The sequence below is a fragment of the Nelumbo nucifera genome, chromosome 6 (assembly GCF_055504915.1).
Source record: "Nelumbo nucifera cultivar China Antique chromosome 6, China Antique-T2T, whole genome shotgun sequence".
NCBI classification, from domain to species: Eukaryota; Viridiplantae; Streptophyta; class Magnoliopsida; order Proteales; family Nelumbonaceae; genus Nelumbo; species Nelumbo nucifera.
In genome coordinates this window covers 2,063,560-2,091,313 of record NC_142654.1, presented here as the reverse complement: position 1 = coordinate 2,091,313, position 27,754 = coordinate 2,063,560, and the positions used below count along the sequence as shown (strand labels likewise).

The window sequence follows — 27,754 nt, the reverse complement described above, 5'->3', positions numbered from 1 at the left end:
TTGCCAATAACCTAACTTTAGGTCGAACTTGAAAAATATTTCTGCGTCATACAACCTATTTATTAGGGATAAGGTATTTGATTCATCTCAAGGCTTTGTTTAGTGGTTTATAATTAATCACTAGCCTTAGTACTCCTCTTTCTATTTTGGCTGCACTTTCTACATAAAAACGGTACAAACCTCCAAGGGGACTTAGTTGGTCTAATTAAGTCTTTAGTTAATAATTGTTGAATCTCCCTTTTGCAAATTTATAATAATTTTCTATTCATCTAGATTGGTCCGACTTTAGTGGGAATTTTTGTTTCGCTATATCCTTCCTCATAAGTAGATGTTTTCTCTTGATTTCCTCAACAGGAATATCTTCTAATATTTGTAATAGATGTTCTTCATCTAATGATAGCATATTGACACTATCTGACTCTTCTTCTGTATTTCTCTCATATTTACAAGTACAAAGCCCCTGGTTGTTACAACATGCTTCCAAAAACAACAACAAAAATTCAGACTGAGGGAGGCAATATGCTATGCATGAAAACAACAAAATAGTATAATTCTATTTCTTATTAAAGAAAGAGCATACTAGGATTACAAAAAAAAGAAGTTTACAGAAACATTCAACTTACAAAATGAAAAACACACCAAAAGAACACTGGAAACACAACTTAACAATTACACTCGTCAAACCTCACAAGAACTCTCACTTAGATGAAACACACTCAGACAAGAAAATGCTCACAAAACACTCAGAAAAACACAAGAAGACTATTCATAAGGAAAACACCCTTAGAACACAATTCTCAGTCGTGTCCCTGGGATGAGAAGATGATACTTATTTATAGGCAGGAGAGTTATTTCAAGAAATCTCCTAGCCTTGGTGGCACTGGTAGATGTCTAGCCTATCCAACTTGGGTTCTAGCCAAGTGATCTCTCCGAGGAAGTTGTAGTCCTTGGGTTTTAGCTAAAGGTTCTAGGTAGTATTTGATTAAAAGATATCTCTAAAGTTTGCAAGTTGAAGTTCTAGGCTTATTGTCTTGGGGCATAAAAGGTTATGGAAGAAATATGGACCAAGAGTTCTAGTCTGAAAGAATTAAAGCTTAAGAGGGGCTTGGATCAGTGGATGAATGGCTCAATTGATCAATGGGCTCTAATACCAAGTGGAGTGGACAGTGAGCAATAATAATTGTGCAATAATTGAGAACGACTGAGGGCTTTGATAATCGAAGGGTTATAGTAATCGAGTAGTATTAATAACAGAGATTCAGACAGAGGGAGGCAATATGCTATGCATGAAAGCAACAAAACAATATAATTCGATTTCTTATAAAATGAAGAACATACTAGGATTACAAGAAAAATAAGTTCACAGAAACATTCAACTTACAAAGCGAAAAGCACACCGGAAGCACAACTTAACAATTACACTTGTCAAACCTCATAAGAACTTTCACTCAGATGAAATACACTCAGATAAGAAAATGCTCACAAAACACTCAGAAGAACACAAGAAGACTACTCAGAATGAAAACACCCTTAGAACACAATTCTCAGCCATGTCCCTGGGATGAGAAGACGATCCTTATTTATAGGTAGGAAAGTTGTTTCCAAAATCTCTTTCAAATTTGATCTTATCTTGAGGGCATCTTTAATTGAGATGCTTGTCTTTTCTGCTTTTGTCTTTTGAGACAAGGTGATGAGCTAGATTTTTTGGTTTGGTCAGTCGGTTCAAAAGATCTAAACTTAAAAATTTAATTAAGTTTTAAAAATTATATTGCAATTATTAAAAAATAAATTTAAAAATTAGATTTATGATATAAAAACATTTTAGACTAAGAAATATGGGAAATTTCTCACATTTCCATATTAAAAATTATATTTAAAATATAAAATATTAATATATATCCATGGTTAGGTCATTCGATTTTGGTTGGTTTACATATGGTCAAAGTGAAATTGATCCAACTTGGTCGAATTGGAAAATTTTTGAACCAAAGCCAACCTTAAATACTAGAAAATCGACCAACTTGGGTTGAGTTGATCGGGTTGGTCGGTTTCCTCAGTTTGATGAATAAACCTACCTAGAATAATTATTGTTATTTTTGTATTATAAAAAATTTATTAAAAGTAGTATATAAAATATGAATAATTATTTAAAAAGTTGAAAATATAAAAGAATTGTATACTTTTATGTGTTTCTATTAAGGTCATTTATTAGAACACACCTTATAGTTTTACATATTTACTTAAATCTACCTTATAGTTTTCATTTTACTAAAATATCCCATATATTTTACAACTTATTTACTTAATCAACCTTTCATTAAGGAGTGTTTGCTTTGTCATTATGCCCATGATTTGTTATTCAAAAAATACCCTTAACACTTTTTTTGTACAAAAAACAAAATTGACTAAATATAGCCAATAGAGTGGTTGCTCGTTTCTTATTAAAGGCAAAAATTGTATCTTTATTTTTATTTTCTTTTGATTAAATTTATTTAAATGAACATTAGGGTCAACACAGTCATTTTCCATTGTCATCTAATGGATGATTGATTAAATTCATTGCAAACTATAAGTGGTGTTTTAGTAAAATGTTAACTATAGGGTAGATTTTAGTAAATCCATGAAACTATAAGGAGTATTTTAGTAAATGACCATTTCTATTATTTAGCTTTCGCTTAATAAATCTTGTGCATCGCACGGGTCCCCACTAGTTTACTCTTATATTAGAGCTTATTAAGCTTTATTGAGGGTGCATCAACTTTTTCTATTTCTGATTTTGTTTCAATTTCTTATTCCTCACTTAATAAATCTATGGAGTGATTATCAAATGTTTTTTCTTCTTCTTCTTTCAATTTTTTAGGTGATGTTTTTGAAGATTCTCCCTTTTTCCAATTGGAATTGTGGAATGAAATCATCTTTGTTGCAACATCCTTGTAACTCATTTTGGACAAGTATAACACATTTCACTTGATTCTCATGTCTCGAGGAAAGTCTTTTACCATCCCCATTGGTTTTTCTTTTTTAATTATTATTGTTTTTTGATTAAAAACTTTCAAGGAACTTAAATAGGGTTTCAATTCGATTTGTTTATTTGTCTAAAACATTAAAGCAAATGTTAGTATACTTGTTTTGCTCTATTATTTGAGAACAATGTTCTAGTATCACCTTCTCAACTTCTTTTATTATAGAAGAATTTTTATTGGACTACCTATTAGTTTTTCTTTCCCTATTTTTGTTGCTTCTAAAGGAGGATGTACTGATTCTACAATTTTATTTGTAGAAGTAGTTTTCCAAGCTTTTGAAAGTTTATTTGTTGCACATAGATCTAGGGTGCTTTTTGGGACCGATTTTCAAGAAAAAACGCCCATGCTTCCAAGACCTATTTTTCACAAAAGAGCGCTTCTGCCATGTAAGCAGTGAGCAACACTATGCTGTTTGGTAAGGTGATTTTCATCACCATTTTTCATGTATATGCTGACAAGTAAGCACCACATAGGATAAACATTAGTCAACCGTTGGGGGAAACGGTTCACCGATGCATGAAATGCCAAATTAATAATCGGCTGAACCAAACAATGAGATACATGGACGTTTATTGAAACACCTATGTGGATCTGACGTGGCACCATTTTTTTTTAAAACGGCCACAGTTCCAAACATCCCCCTAATTCTTCTTCTGGGGGTCTTATATTTTTAAATTGTTTTTGTTGTATAAACCAATTCCAAAAAGGAATATTTTCCTTAGCTTCTATTATATCTTCATACCAGAATTCTCTAGTATGATCTCTCCCAAATTTAGAGAAATTTTCAAAGATCCATTTCTTTCTTATTGGTTGGGAATTAAAATGTAGCATAATAAGGTCTTTATCTATTTGAAATTCTTCCTCTATTTCTAAAACGATTAATCTCAAAGTCAGTCTCTATTGGTTCGTAGGACTTTACTTAGGAGACTTGATTCTGGGTTGTGTGATAAGCTGATGATGATGCATCAACTATTGGTGTTTCATATGTGGCATATATTATACCTGGAGGGGGGGGGGGGGGAGGTGATTTTGTTAGATCCACCAACCTTTTAGAATAAGAAGATCTCACTTCTAATGGTTCTGTATGTTAAGGTCTTGATCAAGTCGAGACTCTTTTAAACCATAGCTCTATAGATCCGTCTTTCTCACTGAATACTGAAGCTAATTCAATGGATTCCACGGGTTTGGGAGGCTCGACATTGGCTATTAGCCACCTGTTTGGTAACTTTACATCTTTCCACATAATTTGTCTAGGAATCGCAACATTATTTCTAGCATTTGTTTGGAACAAAATTGTCATTCCCCTTGTTCCCGTTATCCTAGTATTAGGACAAATGGTATTAATGGTCTTGAAATAAATTTTGTAAACTAATGCTAAGTTTTCTGATCATGGTTTCACTTTGAAACCTTGGGTTTGTAGCCTCAAGGTTAAGGGTCCATTAAAGATACTATGAAATTAGGGAAGGCATTGAAATATATGGGTTCTTGACTAAGGCTACTCGCAATTACTCTTATTAAGGAATCACTGAATTTATTAAGTCTAGAATCTCTTAGACATGCCAAAACAACTATTTGAAGTCCTAATTGGGTCAATGGTTTGATGGCTACCTGTACTAGGCCAAAATGGATGAAATGGCATTCGACTTTTCTCTTATAGGCCTCTATTGTTTTTTGGTCTATAAGGTGGAAGTCTTTTGATTCATTTCCTAGTGTTATCGCTCTTTCTATAGTTTTAATATTGAAGTCTGTTTTTAGACTAAAAACTCCCTTTTTATATATCTCTGAAGGTGCTATAGGTATGGTCCAATTCTGAAGGGATTTTTCTATATTGCTAAAGTTTATCTCTTCCATATTTTTTATAGACAAGGACTTGGTTAGGGAAGAACTAGTGCTACATTCTTCAGAACTATCTTCTGAGTTAGATGCTGACCTAAACAATCTCCTCATCCTATCTTGCCACTTTACCTTCAACAGTCAGTTAACTTCAACGGCCTTTCAATAAGTTTTCATGGCTTAACGTGACTTCGACTTAAGTTTAAGGGTCCTGACCTTGGTGGCACTAGTAGATGTCTAATTTATTCAATTTGGGTTCTAGGTTTTTAGCCAAGTGATCTCTCCCAGGAAATTGCAGTCTTCGGGTTATAGCCTTCACTGTTTTGCTATTTTCATGCATAGCATATTGCCTCCCTCAGTCTAAATCTCTGTTATTATACTAATTTTACTACAACTCTTCAATTATCAGAACCCTTAGTCATTCTCAATTATTGCCCAATTATTATTGTTCACTCCCCACTCCATTTGGTATCGAGCCATTGATCCATTGAGCAGTTCATCCATTGATCCGAGCCCCTCTTAAGCTTTAATTCTTTCAAACCGAAGCTCTTGGCCCACATTTCTTTCATAACCTTTTATGCCCCAAGACAATAAGCGAACCTGCAAATTTCAAGATATCTTTTGATTGGATATTATAAATATATAATATATGCAATATATTTATAACATATTTCTTTCATAATCTATTTTCAATTCAATTTTCTCGATTTAGTTTGGTTCTTCGATTTTTTATGAGCAACCCTAGTGATTGTTGGTTGTCAAAACTCAGAAGTGATGCTCAATTGATTGTTAAAAATATCTGTTGGACCCCGGGGTTCAGCCTCCATCGAGAATTTCTGGCATATTGGAGGATGATTACTAGTATTTGCTCCTCTAGAATGCTAGAATTTTGTAATCGTGCAGCTCACAAGCTGTTGAGTTGCAATAAATTCTTATGGAATTGATCACTGAGACTACAATCCTCTATCCTGGAGTAGAAGTCATGTCTTTGGAATTGAATTTGTTGAATGAAACAACCTTATTGTATGAAATTTGTAGTTTTGAACCAATTCATGGACTAATGAATACCATTTGCAGCATTCTCCCCCCCCCCCCCCCCCCCCCCCTTGAACTCCTCCTCCTTCGAACTCTCTGTGCTATCTATCCCTCTCTGGTTTTCCGGCGACGACAGTCGTGCTGTTAGATAACCAGCACCAACGAGCCCACGCCATGGCCCGATGTAGCTAAGGTGTCAACAACTGGTCTTCGTCATACTTAAATTCTCTCCGTTGTTGGATAAGTTCGTCTTCTCTTCATATTCTCGTGCTGACAATCTTGGGTGTTGATCCTCTAGGCCAAAAACATAAAAAGAGAATAAAAGGCTCACAGTTTTTCCTTCTCACGGTTCATAACGGCACTAGTGAAGAAGCTACAGATTTTCTCCGACAGAAACGTTTGACCTCCTGTTTCTCAATGTACCGCACAATCATTGTCCTAAACTCCTAATCTCCAAATGCTCTGCCATCCTGCTTCCCAACAATTTCAATGCCTCTTGAGCTTCGGGCTCGCCGGCGACTCCTGCATCCAGCACCTCTAGCCCTGTCCATCACGAGTCGCGGTCGTTGCTGTGATTTAGTAATAGAGGAGAGAGAGAGAGAGAGAGGAGCTGACCAGCGCCTTAAATGGCAGTGGTGGAGAAAGCGGAGGAAGAGAGTTTTCGGTCGGGAAAGAAACACGGAGATCGAGACTCATGTTAGGACACGGAAGACAGACGGCCCCAATCCAAAGGGAGGAGGCCATGGATAGGCTAATTTGGGTTTTTAATTTCTTTTTGATCGGTTATTAATAGGGTGTGTAGCATAACTGACCAGATTTCACGCCTAAAAAAGAAACAGAAAACGGAAAAAGTGCTAAATTCAGTGAACCAACGAGCTTGTTCACATGACTTCTCTGCGTTTCCTGGGAATACCTGATCCTACAACCATCTCTTCTCACAAAACCCTAATTTCTGCTCCTCTTCTTTCTCTTATCAGACCAAGAAGGAGGAGGAGGAGGACCGATTTCTACAATTTGTTGCTCCTCTTCCTTCTCTTATCAGACCAAGAAGAAGAAGAGAGGAAGGAGGAGGAGAACCGAATTCTACAATTACAACGAATTGTAGAGTTCGGTTCGTCCTAAATTATCAACTTGGTTTGTCCTAAATCTAGGCTCTGAAAATGATGAGAAGTACTTGGCGTCGCATTCAGGATAATACTGAAGATCAGGGCCTGGTGGTCGTTGCAATTGACACGGACAAGGGCAGCCAGCACGCGCTAAGATGGGCGGCAGATCATTTAATATCCAAGGGGCAGATCTTCGTCCTCCTTCATGTTCGCAAGCCTCCTACAATCCCTACTACAAGTTAGCCCCAACTGGCAGTTTTGTTATTGTTATTATTATTATTCTTGTTATCTAGTTACTGGTATAATGGAATCCATTTGCCCGGCCAATGTTTGTTAATTTGTTTTTAATGAAGTCAAATAATTGCTTCGTTTTTCCTGTTTTAGAAATCTCTCTGTTCTGTGTCAACTTGGGAGATCTGATTGTTTTCTCACGTTCCTACTATCTTATAAGTTCATTTAGGAAAATGAATCCAAGTTATATTCTGGGATGAGGTCTTGATGTGTCAGTGTTTTTTCATATGTTTTCATTTCTCTCGGTGCTGTAAAAACTTGATGATAAGTTACAAATTTCAGTTGCTTGTGGTTGTTCCTTGCATTTTAATAGGCTTCTGTTGATATTTAGATTCCAACTTGTTAAATATGCTTTCTGATTCTATCTAAGACATTGTTTTGGTATTTTTTTTTTTTTTTTTGTGAAGCTGGGAAACAAGTTCCTCTCTCAGAAGTAAATGAAGAGGTTGCATCTACATTCCTTCAACAGTTTGACCTGCAGACAAAAGAAGTATTCCTTCCTTTCCAGTGTTACTGCAATAGAAGAGGGGTATGTATTTACCACCACTGACTTTGAACTTTTACAAAAAAAAAAAAAAAGATTTTGAACTCCTGTATGGTAGGCAACAAATCGTTAAAAACTGGGTACAGTTGCATTTTGCCAGAGGTAATAAATATCACTGGTTGGAATGTAATAGCCTGATTGCTCTTATTTTCTTTCAATAGGTACATGTTCTCGCAATTTATAGCAAGAGCAGGATCTCTGCTTCTTCACATCTTCTGATGAAAAATGATATTGTTGAAACTCTTAGAGCAAATGATCTACAGCTGCTTTGAACTTGTGCTGGATTGTTTTCCTAGCATTAAAATATCAAATTTTCTGCATAAAGGGAGATCCACTCTCCTTTGGCTAATTTCATTTAATTATTTTAATCTGCAGACAATGAAAATCTGTAGATAGGAGCCACAATGGCATTATTATTGTATAAATAATTGAGCATATTATGAGAGGTTAGGTGGTAGCTTATTGATCATTGATAATCTTGCAAAAAGTTGATTTTTTTAGGGCATTTTAGAATGCTAAGTCAAAATTTTCATTAGAGATAAATATTATTTTGCATTAGAGACTAGCACTGTTTAAAAGATGCTTAAGTAAAACTAGAACTTTCTAATGTCTTTATGTGGAGTCCTTCATAAAGGTCTGAATTTTATGAACTTGTAATCTTGAAGTTCACTTCACATGGGCCTTTAAATTTTTTGAAAGGACAACTATGCTAGTACAGGCGGGTATTGACATTTAGCAGGTCACTTATTGAATGAGATTTACAGTAAAAGTACTTTTTTTTTTTTAATTTAATGTGACCTTAATTACATGTAATTCTATTAGAACAACATAAAGTGGGAGATATGTTGAGCAAATGAGAAAGAATGGCCAACCTCCTAGTTATTTCTTGAATAAAAAAGTTCTCCATATTGTGAAAAACAACACTTACTGTTTGATAACAGCTAAAATGGCTAGCTGAAAAGCTTATTGCTTTGTCTTTTAGTGAATAAGTTTTTAAGGAGTTTGTGGGTTCTTCAATGGCTGAAACTGAAGTTGGGTAGATCACTATATCCTTGCACGTCTTATTATTTTTATTATTTTGTCCACTAATAGGCAAAGTGATATGTCATGCAGTTCAGCCACTTGAGCCCTTATCAAACTGCTCCTTATCCAAAATTTCAAACACATTGTGTTGGACTCCTGGACACTTATCAGATTCCAATTCATATGTCCATTTCTTGCAACATTGCTCTAGACAACGCCCAAGAAGAACCTAAGTTATTAGAATTTCATTTAATTTTTTTCTATTATAAAAAAACTTCAGGGTTTCTTTCATCTGTACTCAGAATGGACTATCTACATAAGCAAATAAAGAAAAACTTTCCTCTCCCATCTCTAATTTGAGTTTTTTTCCTTCTGTTAATTCAGCTACAATGCAAGGAGGTCATCATAGATGACACAGATGTACCAAAAGCCATTGTCGATTATGTTGTGGAAGAATCTGTTGATAAACTTGTCCTTGGGGCAAGTTCAAGAAATGTCTTGACAAGGTACTAGTTGTTTTCTTTTGTTTAGTTTCATTGATCAAGTCTGCCATTGCCTCTCTATTCTCTATTTCTCTTCACATAAGTCTTAATTTATTTGGCAGTTTCTTTAAGGGTACAGATGTGTCCACTGCAGTCTCAAAAGCTGCTCCAGATTTCTGTTCTATATATATTATATCAAAGGGAAGGATATCTTCAGTTCGACCTGCTTCTCATCCTAATACTACGAAGAGACGGCCAGCTCGCAAATTTGAATCTTCTGGAAACTTTCAGTCTACTAAAAGTTTGTTACTTTTTTCCTGTTCTGTTTTTGGTTTTCCTCTTTTAGATTGATAAGAAAGTTGGCTTCACTTGTTGTCTAGTCATTTGTTTTCTGACATATCAGTTGGTGAAAGTGAAACTTGATTTTGATTTACAGGTGATCCAAATGCAGCATCTCTCCAAGTAAAAAGTGATGTCCAGTAAGTGACTATGGCATGTTATCTATAAATGTCTGATCAAAGATATATTTTGAGAACAAATTTGCAATATTTAAGAAAAAATACTGTAGTGGAGATGTGGGATTGAATCCCACCTTCATCGGGGGGGGGGGGGGGGGGGGGGGGGGGGGGGGGGTATCCAGCTTTGGGGGATGGGATTGTGTAGTGATGATACATGGCCTAGGCTTTCAGTTGATGGCCTGGCATGGGCCTAGTGGTCACCAATTCCAGTGATGTTGGATAGAGTGATCCTACAATTCTAGAAGTAGTTGGTAGGTGTTAGAAACAAAGGAACTAATGCTAAAAGCTGTGATACCTGGATATCTGTATAAGGGTGCCATATCATGTCAGATGCTTCAATTGTTAGTGTAAATTCTATATTTGATACAACATCCAGTTGTCTTTTCCATATCTGGGTAACATAGGCCAAAACTAATAAAAGAATTGCAATAAACAAAGAAAAGGAAGGATTAAGGTTTGTCTTGGGAAGGTGGGAGAAGGAAGTTCAACAAGAGAGGGAAGGAGACTTACTTGGGAGGGTAGAAGGGGATGACTGTGGTGAAGCGGTGACTTCTAGAAGGATGGATTAGCAGATGATGTGAAAGAATTGATCAGATCTGCAAGTAGGAGAGGAACAAGCGGATAGAGAATAAAGAGAAGAGACGTCAATAAAATTAGGGTTTGGGGAAGGAGAAACATAAACATAATCATGTAATTCAACAAAACATTCTATTCCACTCTATGGGCAAAGTGTGCACCATATTATATACACATAAAATTACAATTTTGCCATTTGAAACGTCAGTCTAAAGGAACCCTACTTCATAACCACAAAAATTGGCGTCCAGATTCCTTACCCACAGGACACCACAGCCGCGCATTAGGAATATCTCCTCATGAATGAGAGGTGTTCCCACTGTGAGACTGTGGTGTCCTGTGGGTAGGAGATCTGGACTGCAAAAATTGGAAGATAATTCCAAAAGTAGTGGGACCTTTTAACACACATGGCTTTAGATCGACTTGGAAGAAAGGAAAGCTTCAAGGAAGGAGGACATTTGGAAACATTTTTCTCAAATTTAACAGGTAGTAGTAGTTTTTCTTTTTGAGCATATGCAAGTTGAGAAATTCAATCAAGTTTAGTCTACCAAAAAAAAAAAAAAAGAAATCAAGTTTCATAGTCATGCCATTTTAGGGGACTACAAGGAATGAGGTAAATGGAGAAGGAATGTTTCAATGAAGGATGCCCACATTAAAGAAGGGGTATCATATTGAAATACTCTGAATAGAGAGATGTGGCTGGAGTGGGAAAGATGCTAGATTTAGTGTAAGGGGAAGAAGTATTTCCTTGAAATGGCAATTGGATTTGTAGAAATGAGGAAAAGTTTCTTGGGAAACTTCCTTATTGGATGATTCTTAAGGGAAAAATAAGTAGTGGGGATGAAGAGATGAGTCCTCAAGGTTTGATGACCATTAGATGGAGTCAATGTGAAAAAGCTTGTTGGTGACTTGTTCCTTTTCATACTCCCATCAAGGAAAACATTGGCAGAGGTTCTGAGGGATGGTCTTTGGAAGATGTAAGGTAATCCTTAAGGAAATTGACCATAGAATGTGCAAAGTTTTTATCCCAAGGACCTACTATGAGTGATGATTTGGTAGCTGAGGTTTGTATTAGAGCTTTTTCCCCCATTGTTGATGTGGTACCAATAGTCATAAAGATGATCCCTTCTAACTTAGAGCTATGGTTTCACTCAATGACCAAAAAGCTGGATCCTAATCCAAACAAGCTAACAAATCTTTCTTTGTTGCCTTCAACAAGAAGCAAGAGACATGGCATGATACTGACAAAGTGATTCATTGTTGCCATTGATTGCGGATCTTGGCCTTCTTCCTCGTAAAGATTATGAAGGGAACTTTCAATGGAAGGCCTATTTGTTGGAGGGGCAAAGGTAGATTGAGATGTAGGATTGTTGGACCTACACTACAAAGTGGAACCTCCTTCGTAGAGACAAAATGAAAGAATACTTGGATGAGCAAAGGAAAGGCCTTAGTTAAAGTTCATCCAAACTGCTTCTATGTTAGGCTAGAGGGATAAGGTTTGGTAAATGGTTGGACTTCCTTAAAGCATGTCTGGTTGGTTTAGTGAACACCAGAGACTTATCAATGGAAGACATCCATTGTTGAGTGGTAAAAAGATAGGACATTCCTTTTGGGGTGTAAGTGAGGCTAAGTGATGCAAATATCTAGTAATTGATTCCTTTTCATACTTCCATCCAAAATTGAGGCTCTTAGAATCTGGAAAATTGGGGCAAGAAACTTGTTTGATGGAATTCATTTGGAGTTATGGGATCCCAAATTTGGCAGTTGTCAATTGGGGAGAAAGGAACCCATTGAATATTGGGTAAAAGTTATGGGTCACCTTTGGTTGGAGAGCCTGGTGAGAAAGATAGGGTGCCTTTGTGGAGATGGACAACTTGAACTTGGCGAAAAACATAGTGGAGTGGATCAGGGTGAAGACTTGATGGCAGGACCCCCACCCCCCATCTGTGTTGGGGACAACATTTGGATGGCTTCTCTATGGCCAAAGTTAGGCCCAATGATGCTGAAAGGGGAAGACAATTGGGGTATGTGGTGGCTTTGGTGCTTAAAAGGAAGGCCATCAAATATGGCAAACATCTTGTTCAAGAAGAAAGTCCAAACACAAGGTTGCTAGCAAGTGGGATGCTAGAGGAGGTGGAGCTGATTGGAGAAGAGGAAGGCAATCCCTGCCCAATGCTCTCTAAAGTCCATGCATTAGAGGCGATGAGCAATGGAAAACTAGAGATTGATCTGGCCACTCAATCTTTGTGGTCTCTTAGGCTAACTTTGTTAGTGAATAAAACAGGGGACCTTGCTTTTTAAATAGTCCCTTGCAGCTATGCATTGAGAATATCTCCTCATGAATAAAAAAATACAAGTACAGAGATGTTCCCAATTCACGGCTGAAAAGGGCTGTAGGACGATATGAGGACAGTTTTGTGAGGACTGAATCCAAATTCAAGTAGGTGTTAAACCAGCTGGACAAATGGTGTAAAAAAGAATCTTGTTTAGCCTTCTTTCACCTATAAGAGATGGTTCACTAGACACATCACTAAGCACTCCCAGTCCAAGGGTGGGCAGAGTAAATTCACATTTTGGCTCTCCTAAAAACCCATAGGATCAATCCACTATGGGCTCGCACTCTACCTCAAACTCGGTATTCTATTCAAGCCAAACGATTGAATTGTTGAGGTGCTATAGTTAGGGGTGATCATTCTTGGCCCGACTCAGAAGCTATCTTGGCCCGCAATATATATATATATATATAATATTTATATTATAAAATATTATGTTATGTCCTATATGTAATAATTTATATATTTAATATTATAATATTATATCTATATTACATATGTATATTATAATAATATATAAAATAATAAAATATACAACATATGATATAATAATATATATTTCTCCATTGCGGCTTGGGTGACTAGGGTTCAAATCTTGGAAACCTCTCTATATGTGTAGGGGTAAGGCTGCATACATCTGTCCCTCCTCACACCCCGCATTGGTGGGAGCCTCGTGCACTAGGTTGCCCCTTTTTTTTATTATATATATATTTTATGTTTATACATATACAATACATTTTATTTTATTTAAAACTTTAATTTATATCATACATATTCATGAGTTAAGACATGGGTCAACTGAGATATGAGAGTTGTCCTCCTAAGCAAGGGTTTATATAGATGAAGGCAAGGCCTTCATTCAAATTCCTAAGCAGTGTGGAACTTGAGACAACACTCATTAGTGAATGTAACACTTGAGTGTTGTCCCAAGTCTCACGTTTCTCTGGAATTAGAATGAAGGCCTTGCCTTCATCAGTTAAAGGATAGACAAGCCAAGACAAGCTAGGCCAAGCCTAGGAATTAGAATGAAGCCCACACCCTATTTTTTGTGTCATAGGCCCAAAGCCATGCTAAGCTTGGCCTAGTTTGGGCCCATGCAATAGTTTTTCATGTATTATACATCATATAACTTACAAGTTTTATAAATAATTAAGTTTTCATTTTTTGATGTCATAGGCCCAATGCCCAGCTCAGCCTGGCCTAGGCCCATACAGGAAGGCTAATCCTCTTGATGAGGAAATGCCTCCTTGGGTGTTGTTTAAAGTTTGTCTTTTGGGAATTTCTCATTTTCCATCTAGAGTATGAAGAGAGAAATGGTAGAACTCTTTATAGAGATTGAGAATAGATTTTTAGAAGAAAAGCGAAGAAAATGAAGGAGAGTTGATTGAGAACTATTTTGGTTGGCTTGGGGGCTTAATGATAGGGTGGATGACTCTAACAATCGGATCACAAGGAGTAGGAGACAAAAATCTTGACTTACTAGTCCCCATGACAAATATGAAAGTAATCTCCTGGAATGTTAGAGGCCTTAACTTGGGAAGGAGGATGCTAATCTGCTAACTTTTTTAATAAATGGTAATAGGATGTTCCTTGCATGCATAAAACTAGACTACAATAGGTGGAAACTTCTTTGGTTAGAAGTATGTGAGGTCAGAGGGGGTCAAAGGCAGTGTGATTGGGAATTTTTTACCAACCACTAGAACGGCAGGTGGAATTTTGGTGATTCGGAACTGTGACACCATAGAAGTATTTGATAAATGCAGCAGGACCCAGGTCTTGGGAGGAATTGGAGGGTATTAGAGAAGGTGAACTCTCAACCCCTTGGTGCATGGGAGGGGACTCCAATACAATCAGATTCACCCTTGAAAAAAATGGGTTGGTAAGAAGAGACAAAGTATGAGGGAGTTTGCAAATTTTGTTCAGAGGTGGAGTGTGATGTATTTGTTTCTCTTTGGTGCCAATTTCACATGGACAAACAACCAAGCAGCTCTTGCATTGGTAAAACTTGACAAGTTTCTAATCTCCCCTGAATGGGATGACAGTTTTCTGGATCTGTCTCAATTCACTCTCTCTAAACCCCTCTCAGACCACATGTCACTCCATTTAGATAGTAGAGGTATCATCACTAAAGCTTATGGGCCTTTCAGATTTGAACACAATGTGGCTAAAGGAAGAAGGCTTTATAGATTTGTTGCAGGAATGGTGGACGGAAATGAGCTTTACAGGGTCATCTAGTCACATTTTCCATTTGAAATTAAGAGAGCTGAAGCCAAAAATAAGACTTGGCCTAAAGAAGTCTTGATATTAAAAAAGTAGAATACTTGTAGCAGATTATTGATCTTGACAACGAGGAAGAGTGAGGTATGTGGAGTGAAGAAAATAGGAAAAGAGGATACAACCCAAGACGAACTTTGACAAGCTTTCAATTCAAGAGGAGGTGAAAAAGAGGCAATGGTCTAGGAGTCTCTGGTTAAAAGAAGGAGATAATTATACTGCCTTCTTTCACAAAATGGCCAGTGCTAGAAGGTGGGTGAAAAGTACTAAGATGTTGAATGTGAATGAGGAGGTTTTTGAGGATGAGGGAAGAATCAAGGGGGCCATTGCAGATTACTACACAAGCCTTTATAAGGTTCATAGGAAAAGAAGACCAAGACTGGATGGTTTGGACATCAACAGAATCTCTGATGAAGAAGCAGCTGACCTGGAAAAGCCATTTACATAGGAGGAAGTTAGGGATGCCATCTTTCAAATAGAGGGGGATAAGGCTCTAGGCCTAGATGGTTTTACAATGAAAATTTATAAGTTGGGATGGAACTTTATCAAACAAGACCTGATGAAAGTTTTTGAAGCATTCCATTGCCAAGGCTGCCCTTGAAAGGTATTTTGAATTCAACCTTCATCACTTTGATGCAAAAAAAAAGGCACCTTTGAGCTAAAAAAAGTTATACCTATCAGCTTGTTGGGAAGTGTTTACAAAATCACTGCAGAAGTATTAGTTGCAAGACTGAAGAAAGTGATGAGTCAGATTATCTCACCATCCCAAGGAGAATCTACAGAAGGGACACAAACACTAGTCAGAGTCCTTATTGCAAATGAACTGATTGGCTTGAGGAAAAGGCTGGGTAGAGAAAGAATAGTTTTCAAGGTGACCTCAAAAAGGCTTTTGATCATGTTAGCTGGAGATTCCGTGATTAAATGTTGAGTAGAATGAATTTCAAATCCAAATAGAGGAGCTGGATCAAGGTATGTGTTACCACACCTACCTTTTATATCCCTTTTAATGGACTCCTATGAGAAATTTAAAAATTCAAGGGGTATAAGACAAGGGAACCCACTGTCTCCATTTTTATTTAGTATTGTAATGGAAGCATTGAGTAAACTCACTTAAAGGGCAGTAGAAGGCGATTTCATTCAAGGTTTTAATGCTGGTGCTGGCATGAAGCAGGTTCCATTACTTCAATTTGCAGACAATACCATTTTTTTCTGTGATGTTTCAGCTGATCAATTGATTTATCTGGGTTACATACTAAGTGAAGTTTAAGCTACATCAGGCCTCAAAATTAATCTATCTAAGAGTGAAATAATGCTGACAGGGGGAGGAAATATAGCTAATCAGTTTGCTGATATTTTGGGCTGCAAAATAAGGAAGCTACCCACCACTTACCTTGGTTTACCACTTGGTGCAAAAAGTAACTCTAAGAGAATATGGGATGCAGTCATTGAAATGTTTGACAAGAAGTTGGCCATTTGGAAATCAAAATATTTATCAAAGGGTGGTAAACTTACATTTTTAAAAAGCATTTTGTCTTCACTCCCTATTACTTGTCTTTATTTCAAATCCCTGCTGGTGTTGTGAAGTAACTAGAGAAGAAATTGAGGACTTTCCTATGGGCTGGTTGAAGGAACAGTTTTAAATTCCACTTGGTAAACTGGAATGCTTTGTGAAATGTCAGAAAAATTAACAAGTCTCTCCTTGGTAGATGGTGCAAGATATTTAGCAAGGAAAGTGGAAGCCTATGGAGAAGGTCATAGCAGGTAAATATGGACTCACAAGTCTTGGGTGAGACTCAGTAGGGGTGGTAAATGGGTGGGGTGGGTTGGGTTGGGTTGGGTAAGGGTAGAATACCAATCCACCCATATTGACCCACCAACCCACCATGACCCATCACCTATCCTTGTTTATGGGTTACAACCCACCCTGACCCTAATGGGTCATTCGACCCATCTTGACCCATTGCTTCAATGGGTGGGTATGGGTGGATATTTAAGCGGGTGGGTTGGGTGGGTCAGATGAGTTGGGGTCAACACTGCCACCCCTAGGACTCAGTGCCTGATATTTTCCCAAGGGGGTGTGCAATTTGAAGTAGTATTCTAGAAGTTCTTCCTGATTTTTTGAAAGGAATTAGTTACAAGATAGGGAAAGGCAACAAGATAAGATTCTGGGATGATAAATGGTGTAGGGATTTTACTTTGAGATAAAGATTCCCTTCACTCTTTGATATGGCCCAAAATAAGGATGTTGTTGTTGAGGAGTGTTTTGACCATACATGATGGAGTAATCAAGGGCCCTACCTTTAGAAGAAATTTCAATGACTGGGAATTTAGCCTGCTGCTTAGTTGTTAAGACTCATCCAAGCATAAAGTCTAACATCCAAATAGATTATGAAAGAATTTGGTCTTGGGAGAAATTAGGCAAGTTTTCAGTTCAGCCTTTTATGGGAATCTCTTACTCAAGCAAGAAAATGCTTTTCCTTGAGCCAGCATTTGGTGCTCCTACATCCCATAAAAAATAGCCTTCTTGGTATGGACTGCAGGTCTTGAAAGATGATTAACTACAAACCAAATGATAAGAAGAGAAGGATGCTTTTGCCTAGAAGTCTCTGCTCTTTATGTAATGAATCCTGGAGTCCTCAAATTATCTCTTTGTCCATTGCAACTTTTCTCATCAGCTGTGGAGAATGGCATTGTCCTATTTTGGTATTCACTTCTGCTTGCCCGAGTCAGTTTTACAGCTTCTTAAAGGATGGATAACTAAGGGTCTGAACAATAGGATAAAATTATTACAGAATTCTTTCCTAGATGCCATCATTTGGACAATCTGGAAGGAAAGAAATCATCATATATTTGATAATTATCAGTGGAAAAAAGTAGAAAAATAATGAAGAGAGAAGAGAGAAAGGAGAGAAGAGAGAGAGAGAGAGAGAGAGAGAGAAGAGAAGGATTTGAGTCCAAAAAAGTGTTTTGGTGATGCCGGTTCTATTATTATATATAGGGCAACATAATAAAAGGGTAAAAAGACACTAGTGCCCCTACAACACATGCTACATAAAATATTAACAGTTTTAATACACCCCCTCAACTTGGGCCATCGATTTCAATCATGCCCAACTTGTCACACAAGCCATTGTGCTGCAAGTGATAAAGGCCCTTAGTGAAGATATCTGCAAGTTGTTCATATGAGCTAATATAGGGAGTGCACACTTATCCACTTACAAGTTTCTCTCTAATAAAATGCTTGTCCACTTCAATGTGTTATGTCCTATCATGGAGAACTAGGTTGGTTGCAATATTGATGGCAGCCATTTTGTCACAATAGAGTGACATGAGACTCTTAACTACAAAACCCAATTCACCTAATAGGTTCTTTATCTACATAATTTCAGAAACTCCATGGGACATAGCTCTGTACTCTGCTTCTACACTGGACCTAGCCACCATACTCTGTTTTTTACTTCTCCAGGTGACTAAGTTACCTCCCACAAAAGTACAATATCCACCGGTAGATTTTTTGTCATCTACTGCCCCTACCCAGTCAACATGTGTACACTTCAAACTTTCAAATGCCCATGCTTCTAGAATAACAAACCAGCCCCTAGAAACTTCTTGAGGTAACTAAGAATCCTCTCAATAGCCTCAAAATGTGTGGTCTTGGGGTTATGCATAAACTAAATGAGGACAACCCCAACGTAAGCATTGTTAAGTTTGGTCATGGATAGATATAAATGTCTCTCTATGAATCTTTGGTACTACTTCACATCTTTTATAGCCTCCCCCTGATTGTCACCCAACCAATGATTAGGATCAATGGGTGAATCAATTGGCTTCACTCCTAACTTGCCTGTGTCTTCTAATAGATCTAGGACATATTTCCTTTGAGAAATAAAGAATCCCTTTTGCGAGCGGCCAACTTCAATCCCAAGGAAATAGTGCAAGGGACCTAAATTTTTCACCTTGAACTAAATGGCTAAGAACTCCTTCAACTTCTATATTTCAGTTTTCGAATCATTTATGACCACTAGGTCGTCAACATACACTATCAACGTTGCAAATTTTCCTTCACCTTTCTTTACAAACAATGTATGGTCAAACTAGCATTGTTTAAACCCCATCTGCTATATGACCAAATTAAACCTACTGGACTAGGCCCGTGATGACTGCTTCAACCCATATAAAGAGGCCGAGTCATGTATACCTCATCCTCTAAATCACCATTCGAGAAAGCATTCTTGATATCCAATTGGTGAAGATCCTAGTCGAAATTAGTTTTCTGTGAAAGGAGGACTCTAATAGAGTTCATCTTGGCTACAAGGGCAAAGGTCTTTGCATAGTCCACTCCATACACCTGTGTGAACCCTTTTTCCACCAATTTGGATTTGTATCTTTCCATCATACCATCATCCTTGTGCTTCACTATGAAGACCCACTTACATCCCATTGGTTCTTCTCCTTTAAGAAGATCTACTAACTCCCAAGTGCCATTATTCTGTAAGGCATTAATTTCTTCCTTCATTGCATCTATCCATTTAAGTATGGATAAAGCTTTTGCAACATTAGGAACACTGCCAATGGAGATAAAAAAGCACGAAATGAAGGTGAAACATGATCATAGGAAATGAAGTGAGAGATAGGATGATTAATAGTACAAGATCTAACACTGTTTCTATTAGCAATAAGAATATCTAGATCATCAATAGCAGAAGAATCTATCTCAATAGGACCAAGCATATTAATAGAAACAAGAGTACTTGGCTGAGAGGAATTTTCCTCTAGAGAGTCTGATGGTGTCGGTAGCATAGCTTCAGATTGTTCCATGGCTCTTAAACTTTGCTAGTCCTTATGGTGGCAAAGGAAAACACGGAATGGAGGAGGATCAAGAAGAGGAGAAAGTTGAACCTGAACATGGTTCTCCTCATCCCTACTCTCCCCTTGAGGAGAAACAAGGAAGAAGGGTTCACTCTCGAAGAAGGACACATCAATGGAGACAGTACTTGTGTAAAACAGACCAAAGCACGAGAGTCAAGCTTACCATGAGTAGGAGCCAAGTCATGAACAAAGCAAAAACACCCAAAGGCATATATAGGAATAGAGAACAAAGGGGCCTTGGGAAACAAAAGTTGATGTGGAGCCTTGTACTCTAAAAACCGAGATGACATATAGTTGATGATATATGCAGTAGACATAACAACATCCATCCAGAAACGTTTGGTAACATGCATATGTAATAATAGTCCATGAGCAACCTTAATAAGATGATGATTTTTTTTTTCTTTCTTCAACACCATTTTGTTGAGGTGTTTTAGCACAGGAACTTAGGTGAAGAGACCCATGCGAAGCAAAGAACTCAGTGAGATCACTGTGAAAATACTCCTTTGTGGGGATCAGAACTGGAGGGACGTTCCTGAGATATAGTGGGGCAAGTCTCTTGAGAGCCCATATTTGCTGTTATACTTCTTTTGACTTTGCCAAACTGGTTTCTTAGTCTGATTAGATGCTGACTTTACTTAACTCTTGAGCTCACTTAGGCTTTCCATGAAGATCCCAACATGTCTTTTTAGTGTCCTTGGACCGTTGGCAATGAGTACACCAAAGTTTATCCTTATCATCCACCCTCATTTGGAAGTCACCCTTCTTAAAAGAACTCCCACCATTTTCATTTGTACCCCCTCTGACTGCCAAGGCAACTGGCTCCCCATCTAAACAATTCATCACATTTCTTCTATTCTTTTTAGATTGTACTAAGGCATAAATCTCCTTGATTGAAGGGAGATCCTTACTTCCAAAAATTTGCACCCTGATAGACTTATACATAGGACTCAGCCCCAAGAGGAAAGCAAATATTTACTGTTGGGAGACAAGAGACTTCTAGTCTTTTGCATCTCCATCACATTTCCAATCCACACTTTGATAATGATGCAACTCCTTCCAAATTGATGTCAAATTTGAGTAATATATTGAAAGACTCCTCTCCCCCTGCTTACAAGTGGACAATTCAGCTTGCAATTGATATATCTTTGCATAATTTCTCTGCTCTGAATAGGTAGGTTTGTCCGTTCCCATATTTCATAAGTTGTTTCAGCCCACATGAAGGCCTTTCTCACTTGTTGCAGCATAGAAACTAAGAGCCACGACATTACCATACTATTCTCTTGATCTCATCTATCATGTTCAGCATTTCCAACTTTGGCTCCTTCCCTTTACCATTGATATAACCTATCTTCCCTCTTGCAGTAATGTAGAGCTTAATTCCCTTAGACCACTTGAGGTATTTAAGTCCATCAAGGGGAATTACAGCCATAGGGAAATCCCCCCACTCAGACCATTTGGACTTGCGGAAACACCAGAAGATGCATACTCTTCAGAGGACATGATCAAATTCACTGTTCATCTCTAAATACAACTGATGGAAGCACACAACAATCACTTCTAACACAGGTCAGCCCTTGGGGAACACTAGAACTGCAGTCCACATAAACTACTCTACAGTCTGGACACACAGCACTATTTGCCCCCAGAAAACAGGTTCCAAGCTTGTTTTCAAGTCTAAAAAAGATCCAACAGCCACAGTCCACCACAATCCTAGGCCACTTAATCACCACAACCACCTGGAGACAATACAACTAGTGCTGTCACATCAAAAGCAGGTCATTCGTGACCTAGAGGAAACTCATATTCAGTCACAAGGATCACACAATCCACAAACAGGGGTTAAAAAACCACTGAACCTTCTTCACGAATTCAGCCACCTTAGTTTTATAGATTTTTTTGGTACATGACCAAGAGGAAGAGAGAGAAAAAAGAAATTTCTTCTGAATCAGTTGTAGGTATATTTCTTGAACCCAATCTGGGGAAGACAGCAAGAAAAAGAAGAGGAAAATTGATCGATCTGTTCAGACCCAGTATTTGCACTGGGTGACATAATAAAAAAGTGTTGGAGTCTAAAAAAGTGTTCTGGCGGCACCAGTTCTATTACTATATATAGGGTGACATAATAAAAAAGGTAAAAAGGCATTAGTGCCCCTGCGGCACATACTACATAAAATATTAACAGTTCTAACAGATAACAAGTATTCTGACTTAGAGAGGAAGTTAAGAGTAATCTTATAGGTTTTTTTTGTTATTGGTTGGGTGTATAAAGAATATTTTAGGGTGTCCAACTTGGTTCTTTTTTGCAAGACCTTTCTTTGGATGATTTCTATGTTTTTTTTTTTCTGTATATTCCCAATGTACAGGTTCTCATTGTACATGGGATGATGTACTCTCTTTTTCCATTCTTTATCAATACAAAACAATACTTTTACCTTCTTAAAAGAACAATCTATTTGGTGGGTTCATAGAAGCTGACAATTCTATTGTAGAGGTTTGCACTGTAGCAGGGCATAATAAACAGGTTGTGGGTGCACTGTATAGAAGTCACAGAGGTTTTCATCCCCATAACCGTGTCCATGTATGTATCTGTATCTGGGCATAATAGACAGGGTATGTAAAGGCATGGTTGATCTAGACAGTCCCTTGTCCAATTGACCACATGATTCCTCCGCGTGGCAGAAACTGGTGAACTATGTACAGATGAATCCTAGATGATCTACTCATCAAAAAAAAAAAAGAATCCTAATTGATCAGATTAAGTTATATTTGCCAAACTGGAGGTTAATCATGTTTGGTGTTTCTGGTTCCTATCCATTTATAAATGTATATAAGTATTTAGTATTAGGTAGAATTTGGGTAATGGCATAATCCATTTGCATATCTTGATTGGCAATAACCTAGAAGTGAATTCGAGCTTCAAAAGCAGTCAAGGTACCAGCTATTGTTGCAATTATTGAACTACTTCACTTTCTCATCCATGCTTTTTCTTTAATATTCTTACAAGTAATTATGAAGCAAATAAACAACTTTAAGAACAATAGAAGCAAAATAGGAGGACATCATCTTACCCTTGCATATCATGTGGCATAAATTTGGCATTTGGAAAACCTGCTCTCCAATTGGCACACCTAAGATATCTGCCAGAACAAAATTTGAACTCTACCCTTTTGGATCCAATTGTTGGCTTTAGAAGTTCCCTTGATGGGTGCCAAATACCAACCATGGATATGCTTGTCTGCTATATATAAATGGAGTTTTACCATTTTCTGATCTTATTGAAATCCCCAATCAGCCAATCTTACAAAGCAAAAATTTTCTCATTTTTTCTCTCTCGTAGGGCTTTATTATGCTCTCTTCCTAGTTTAGAGCCATTATCTGATATCATGTTTCTGTTGGTGAGAAATAGAAGAATTGGACGAGGTCAAGAAGGGGAGTTTTCTACAAGAAGCTATGATGGCAACATGCATAAAAGGATTAATCCAGAATTTTTATATCCAAGTACAGCTTCATGTCCAAACCCAGGTAGGACTGGCATTGATCAACATCTTAATTACTACCAACAAGATTATGTAGATGTTGGGGTTCAGAAGTCACATTTCTCAAATCTGCACCAAGATCCCAATGCACATATTAGAAGCCTCGATTTGAGTACATTTAGAAAGCAGAAATTGTCTGGAGGATTGAATTTGCATGAACTTTCACACCAGAGTACTGAATCTTATTGCTCTGCAGAATCACTGGTATGCTTCTGACCTACCTACTTCCTGCTTTAGGGCCTGTTTGTACCATTTTTTATCATTGCTTGTTAGTATCAATTTTGGAAGACAATACATCCTCTATGGATATGTACATCCATATATGGTGAGATTAAAATGTCGACATATTTCTTAATATTTCCATGACATATTTCCATTTCTATGGGTACCAACACAAAATATTACTGGAATCAACATATTCCCCAATGAAAATTAGTGGCATTATGTACATGGTGGTATAATAACATGATGAGTTGGCAATAGTATTCTATATATGTGGAACAATAGTATTATCACCTGCCTAATGGAGATGATGACCACTTTGATCTGGCTAAAATTTCTTTTTGAATGTGACAATAATATCAATTTTTGATTGTATAATAGATTATTTGGCTGATCTATTAGAATTATTTGTATATTCTATGAGTTTAAGTTTTGCTTGAACTTTATTATGTAGTTGAAACTTTCAAAGTCCACAGGACAACTTTGCAGTGTATTATTTTGTCTATTGACCTTAGTTTCTTGGCTTGTTTGATGGTTTGGAATAAGATAATAATCTAAAAAGGTGTTTTTATTGCTTCTTTTATTGTTTCATAAAATATCATTGTGTATTTTTTTTTTCACATTTCACAATGCTTCTACCATGTTTACAATATCTACAATATTTTCATATAACATTTTAACATTTCCAACATGTTTTCTATATTTGGATGACTGACCACCGACAATGACATTTTAAACCTTGTGTGTTTTGTTTCTTAATAGTTTCTTTATGCGTAAGTTTTCATATTTTGTCTTTGTAACTTTCTAACAAGCAGCAATTTATGCATTTCCCTTCACTTCAGTGCTATGCAGACATGGTGACAGCAATGCCCACTTTTTTCCTACTACTATTTTTTAAATGGTCCCATCATGTATTTAGTGCACAAAAGTTTAAGTTGATAAATGAAGTCATGCTTTCTGGATCCCCCCGTTGATAAATTAGCACTTTTATTCAGATAAAAGACTAGGGATTTCTTTATTAATATTGGAAAATTCTTAGCTTGTGACCAATTAGTGAATTTAAGCCTTTAACCCTTTGGTGATTGCCCCCAAGAAAATGGGAAAAATAAAACTTATTATTATTGCTGAACTTTTTTTTTGTTTTTTGAAAATTTGGGGTTTCTAAATTTAGCATCAAAAGTTTTTCTCACACATGCAGAACTCTACAGCATATCTTACTATGACTCCAATCTGTGTTTGTGTGGTCTTTGTAACCTATGAATCTGGAAATTAGAACCCTGCCAACAGTTTTCTTAGTCTCATATTCACCAGGGAGTCACTGGACTCTTGCTTTTTGCAATCACAGGAAGGAGAGGAAGCGGAATTAGGTAGGCTGAAGCATGAATTTCATCCAATGATGGGTGTGCATAACAAGGCAGGCACTAATGACTTCTGCTAAGTTTTTTTTTTTTTATTTATTTTGTATGGAATTTCTTTTATCCCCTGTAATACATTAAAGACTTTACCTTTTCCTTCTGTGTTTCATTTGTCATTATGGTATACAGGCTAAAGATCTTGACTCATGGATGGCTGGGAAGAAAGGGATAGGAGAAAACTTTGCAGAGGAAATGGCAGGAAATGAGAAAGAGAGATTTAAATTAGCACAGGGAGAAGATCAAGCTGCCCAAATGGAGAAGATGAAAGTCTGTGATGCTTCTCCAGATTTTCAGTATAAGAGATATACTATTGTGGAAATTCAGAAGGCCACAAATAATTTCTCAGATAATCTCAAGATTGGTGAAGGTGGATATGGACCTGTTTTCAAATCCACTCTCGATCACACTCTTGTTGCTATCAAGATTCTAAGGTCTGATGCTGATCAAGGAATGAAACAATTTCAGCAGGAGGTATTATTTCTGTCTCTCAATATAAGTCTTTTTTCTTGCTATCCAGTGCCATTTCCTGTTACTATCCACTGCGAGGGGTGGGTGTGCTCTATATTCAAACAATTTAGAACCTGGCATTTGCCTTGGCGCAAAGATATGCCTATCAGCCTGTTCCAAAATCTAAAATTTTTATCTTATTCAGGCAAATAACCATAAGCTTGAATTGCCACCATTTTTTTTATTTGACACCATATTGGTTTCTATGTAATGCTTGGTGGTTCTAACTATAACGGCCACATACATGTTGAACTCATTTCCAAACTGATAACTTGACTGGATGCCGAGTATAGGGCCAGTTGAGTGGATGATTGCCATAAAGTCGGTTCTTCATTGATCTGACTGGATGCCTAGATTAGGTTCAGTTGAGTGAAAGCTTGACATAGTTTCTTCATTGATCTGCCTGAATTTAACTCTATATTTAAAAGTTGAATTTCCAAGTTGAAATGGATTCTTATTTATTGCCTTGTATTTAGTATTTTTAACTTTACTACTTCACTACTTTACTGCCATTACCATGATGACGTTATGCAACTTGTCTAGGTGGAAGTTTTGAGCTGCATCCGCCACCCAAATATGGTCATGCTTCTGGGTGCCTGCCCTGAATATGGATGCCTTATATATGAATATATGGCTAATGGCAGCCTAGAAGATCGACTCTTCTGCAGGAACAACACTCCCCCTCTCACCTGGCAGTTACGCTTTAAGATTGCTGCAGATATTGCAACAGGACTACTCTACCTACACCAGATGAAGCCAGAACCTTTAGTTCATCGTGACCTCAAGCCGGCGAACATCCTTCTCGACACCAATTTCAATAGCAAAATTGCTGATGTTGGCCTGGCACGCCTTTTACCGCCTTCTGTTGCTGAAGCTATAACCCAATATCGCATGACGGCTGCTGCTGGGACCTTCTGTTACATTGATCCTGAGTATCAGAAGACTGGACTGCTGGGAATGAAGTCTGACGTCTATGCCCTTGGCATCATCCTTTTGCAGCTCATCACTGCACAGCCTCCAATGGGACTTGCTTATAACATGGAGGAAGCAATGGACGCTGGTGAGCTGGAGGAGATGTTGGACCCTAGGGTAAATGACTGGCCGATGAAGGAGACTGTTGAGTTTGCAAAACTTGCGCTGAAGTGTTGTGAGCTTCGGCGGAAGGACCGACCCGACTTAGGTAATGTAGTTCTGCCAGTGCTGAACCAACTGAGGGATTTCGCCTGTCAGTCACTACCAAATTTGTTTCTCTGAATGAGCACAGTTACACAAATTGTTAAAGGTTAGGAAGATGTCGGTTTTTTTTTTTTGGGGGGGGGTTCCTTTTTACTAACTTGAATAAGTGCTGTAAGGATAATGGGCTACCAGTGTGCTACATCCACCTCCTACAGGCATGGTATTTTTCTCCAATTTTTTTGATAAAAAGGATTGCAAACAAGAAGACAACAAACAAGAACAAAGAATAGGCAGAAAAGGAAAAACAAAACAGCAAACCAAAGAATATAAAACAAACCAGCAACCCACGGAGGTCTATCAACCCCAAAACCTAATAAAACAGAATCAGCCTCCAACAGAGGAACCAGCCAAATTGGAGGAGAAAACCAGGAAACAACTAACCCCGCCGAGCCTTTTGAAGCTAGACAGTGAGCTACTGAAACACAATCCCTCTTGACAAAGCAAAACTTCAGAATGATACCATCCAAACTAAGAATCGGATAATAGAGGATAGCAGGCTGACAGTCAAAAGGTTTAGAGGCAAGAGCTTGAATCAAAGAAAGAGTCATTTAAGACTATCAGGCCCGAAATGCCAAGATTCTTTGCAGCATAGCAACAGGTTCTAATGACAAAAGCTTCAGCATATTCAGCTAATATCACCTTACATGAGCCACAACTAGCTTGCAAAAAAGAGCCAGTCATCCTGAATTACGAAACCAAAACCACTGCCTAGACATTTGGGATATGTTTGGATTAAAGGAAAAAGTAGGGAAAGGAAGGGAAAGGTAGATGAACCTTTACAAACATTGTATGGATTTTCCTACATTTCCTTTCCTTTTTTTACTTTTTCTTTCAAACCAAACACAATCTTAGAAAAACTACCATCTGTTCTAGTTACAAAAACCTGGTTTTGGACCATTCCAACCAAAAGAAGCATTGCTTGGCCTTC

At 37.5% G+C, this 27,754-nt stretch overlaps 1 protein-coding gene across 4 annotated transcripts; it reads left to right on the top strand.

Moving 5' to 3' along the window:
- The first annotated feature begins 5,460 nt into the window (after positions 1 to 5,460).
- Positions 5,461 to 27,015, top strand: LOC104609293 (U-box domain-containing protein 52-like). 4 transcript variants are annotated; one of them, XM_019199761.2, is made up of 9 exons: positions 5,461 to 7,235; positions 7,696 to 7,817; positions 9,240 to 9,361; positions 9,442 to 9,638; positions 9,774 to 9,816; positions 23,317 to 23,650; positions 25,014 to 25,082; positions 25,213 to 25,554; positions 26,134 to 27,015. In XM_019199761.2, the coding sequence occupies exons 1-9, from the start codon at positions 7,052 to 7,054 to the stop codon at positions 26,842 to 26,844; spliced, it is 2,124 nt and encodes a 707-aa protein (XP_019055306.2). In that variant the 5' UTR covers positions 5,461 to 7,051; the 3' UTR covers positions 26,845 to 27,015. The 4 variants fall into 4 exon arrangements, with proteins under 4 accessions (XP_019055306.2, XP_088746040.1, XP_010273872.2 ...); XM_088889914.1 differs by having other exon boundaries at positions 5,561 to 7,235; positions 9,460 to 9,638; positions 23,320 to 23,650; XM_010275570.3 differs by having other exon boundaries at positions 5,561 to 7,235; positions 9,460 to 9,638.
- Positions 27,016 to 27,754: the final 739 nt, after the last annotated feature.

Bases quoted from the DNA above. Each gene is read 5' to 3' on its own strand.
- LOC104609293 (XM_019199761.2), top strand. From the start codon at position 7,052: ATGATGAGAAGTACTTGGCGTCGCATTCAGGATAATACTGAAGATCAG. The intron at 7,818-9,239 runs GTATGTATTTAC...CTGTTAATTCAG, and splicing joins GTTACTGCAATAGAAGAGGG to CTACAATGCAAGGAGGTCAT. The intron at 25,555-26,133 runs GTATTATTTCTG...CAACTTGTCTAG, and splicing joins TGAAACAATTTCAGCAGGAG to GTGGAAGTTTTGAGCTGCAT.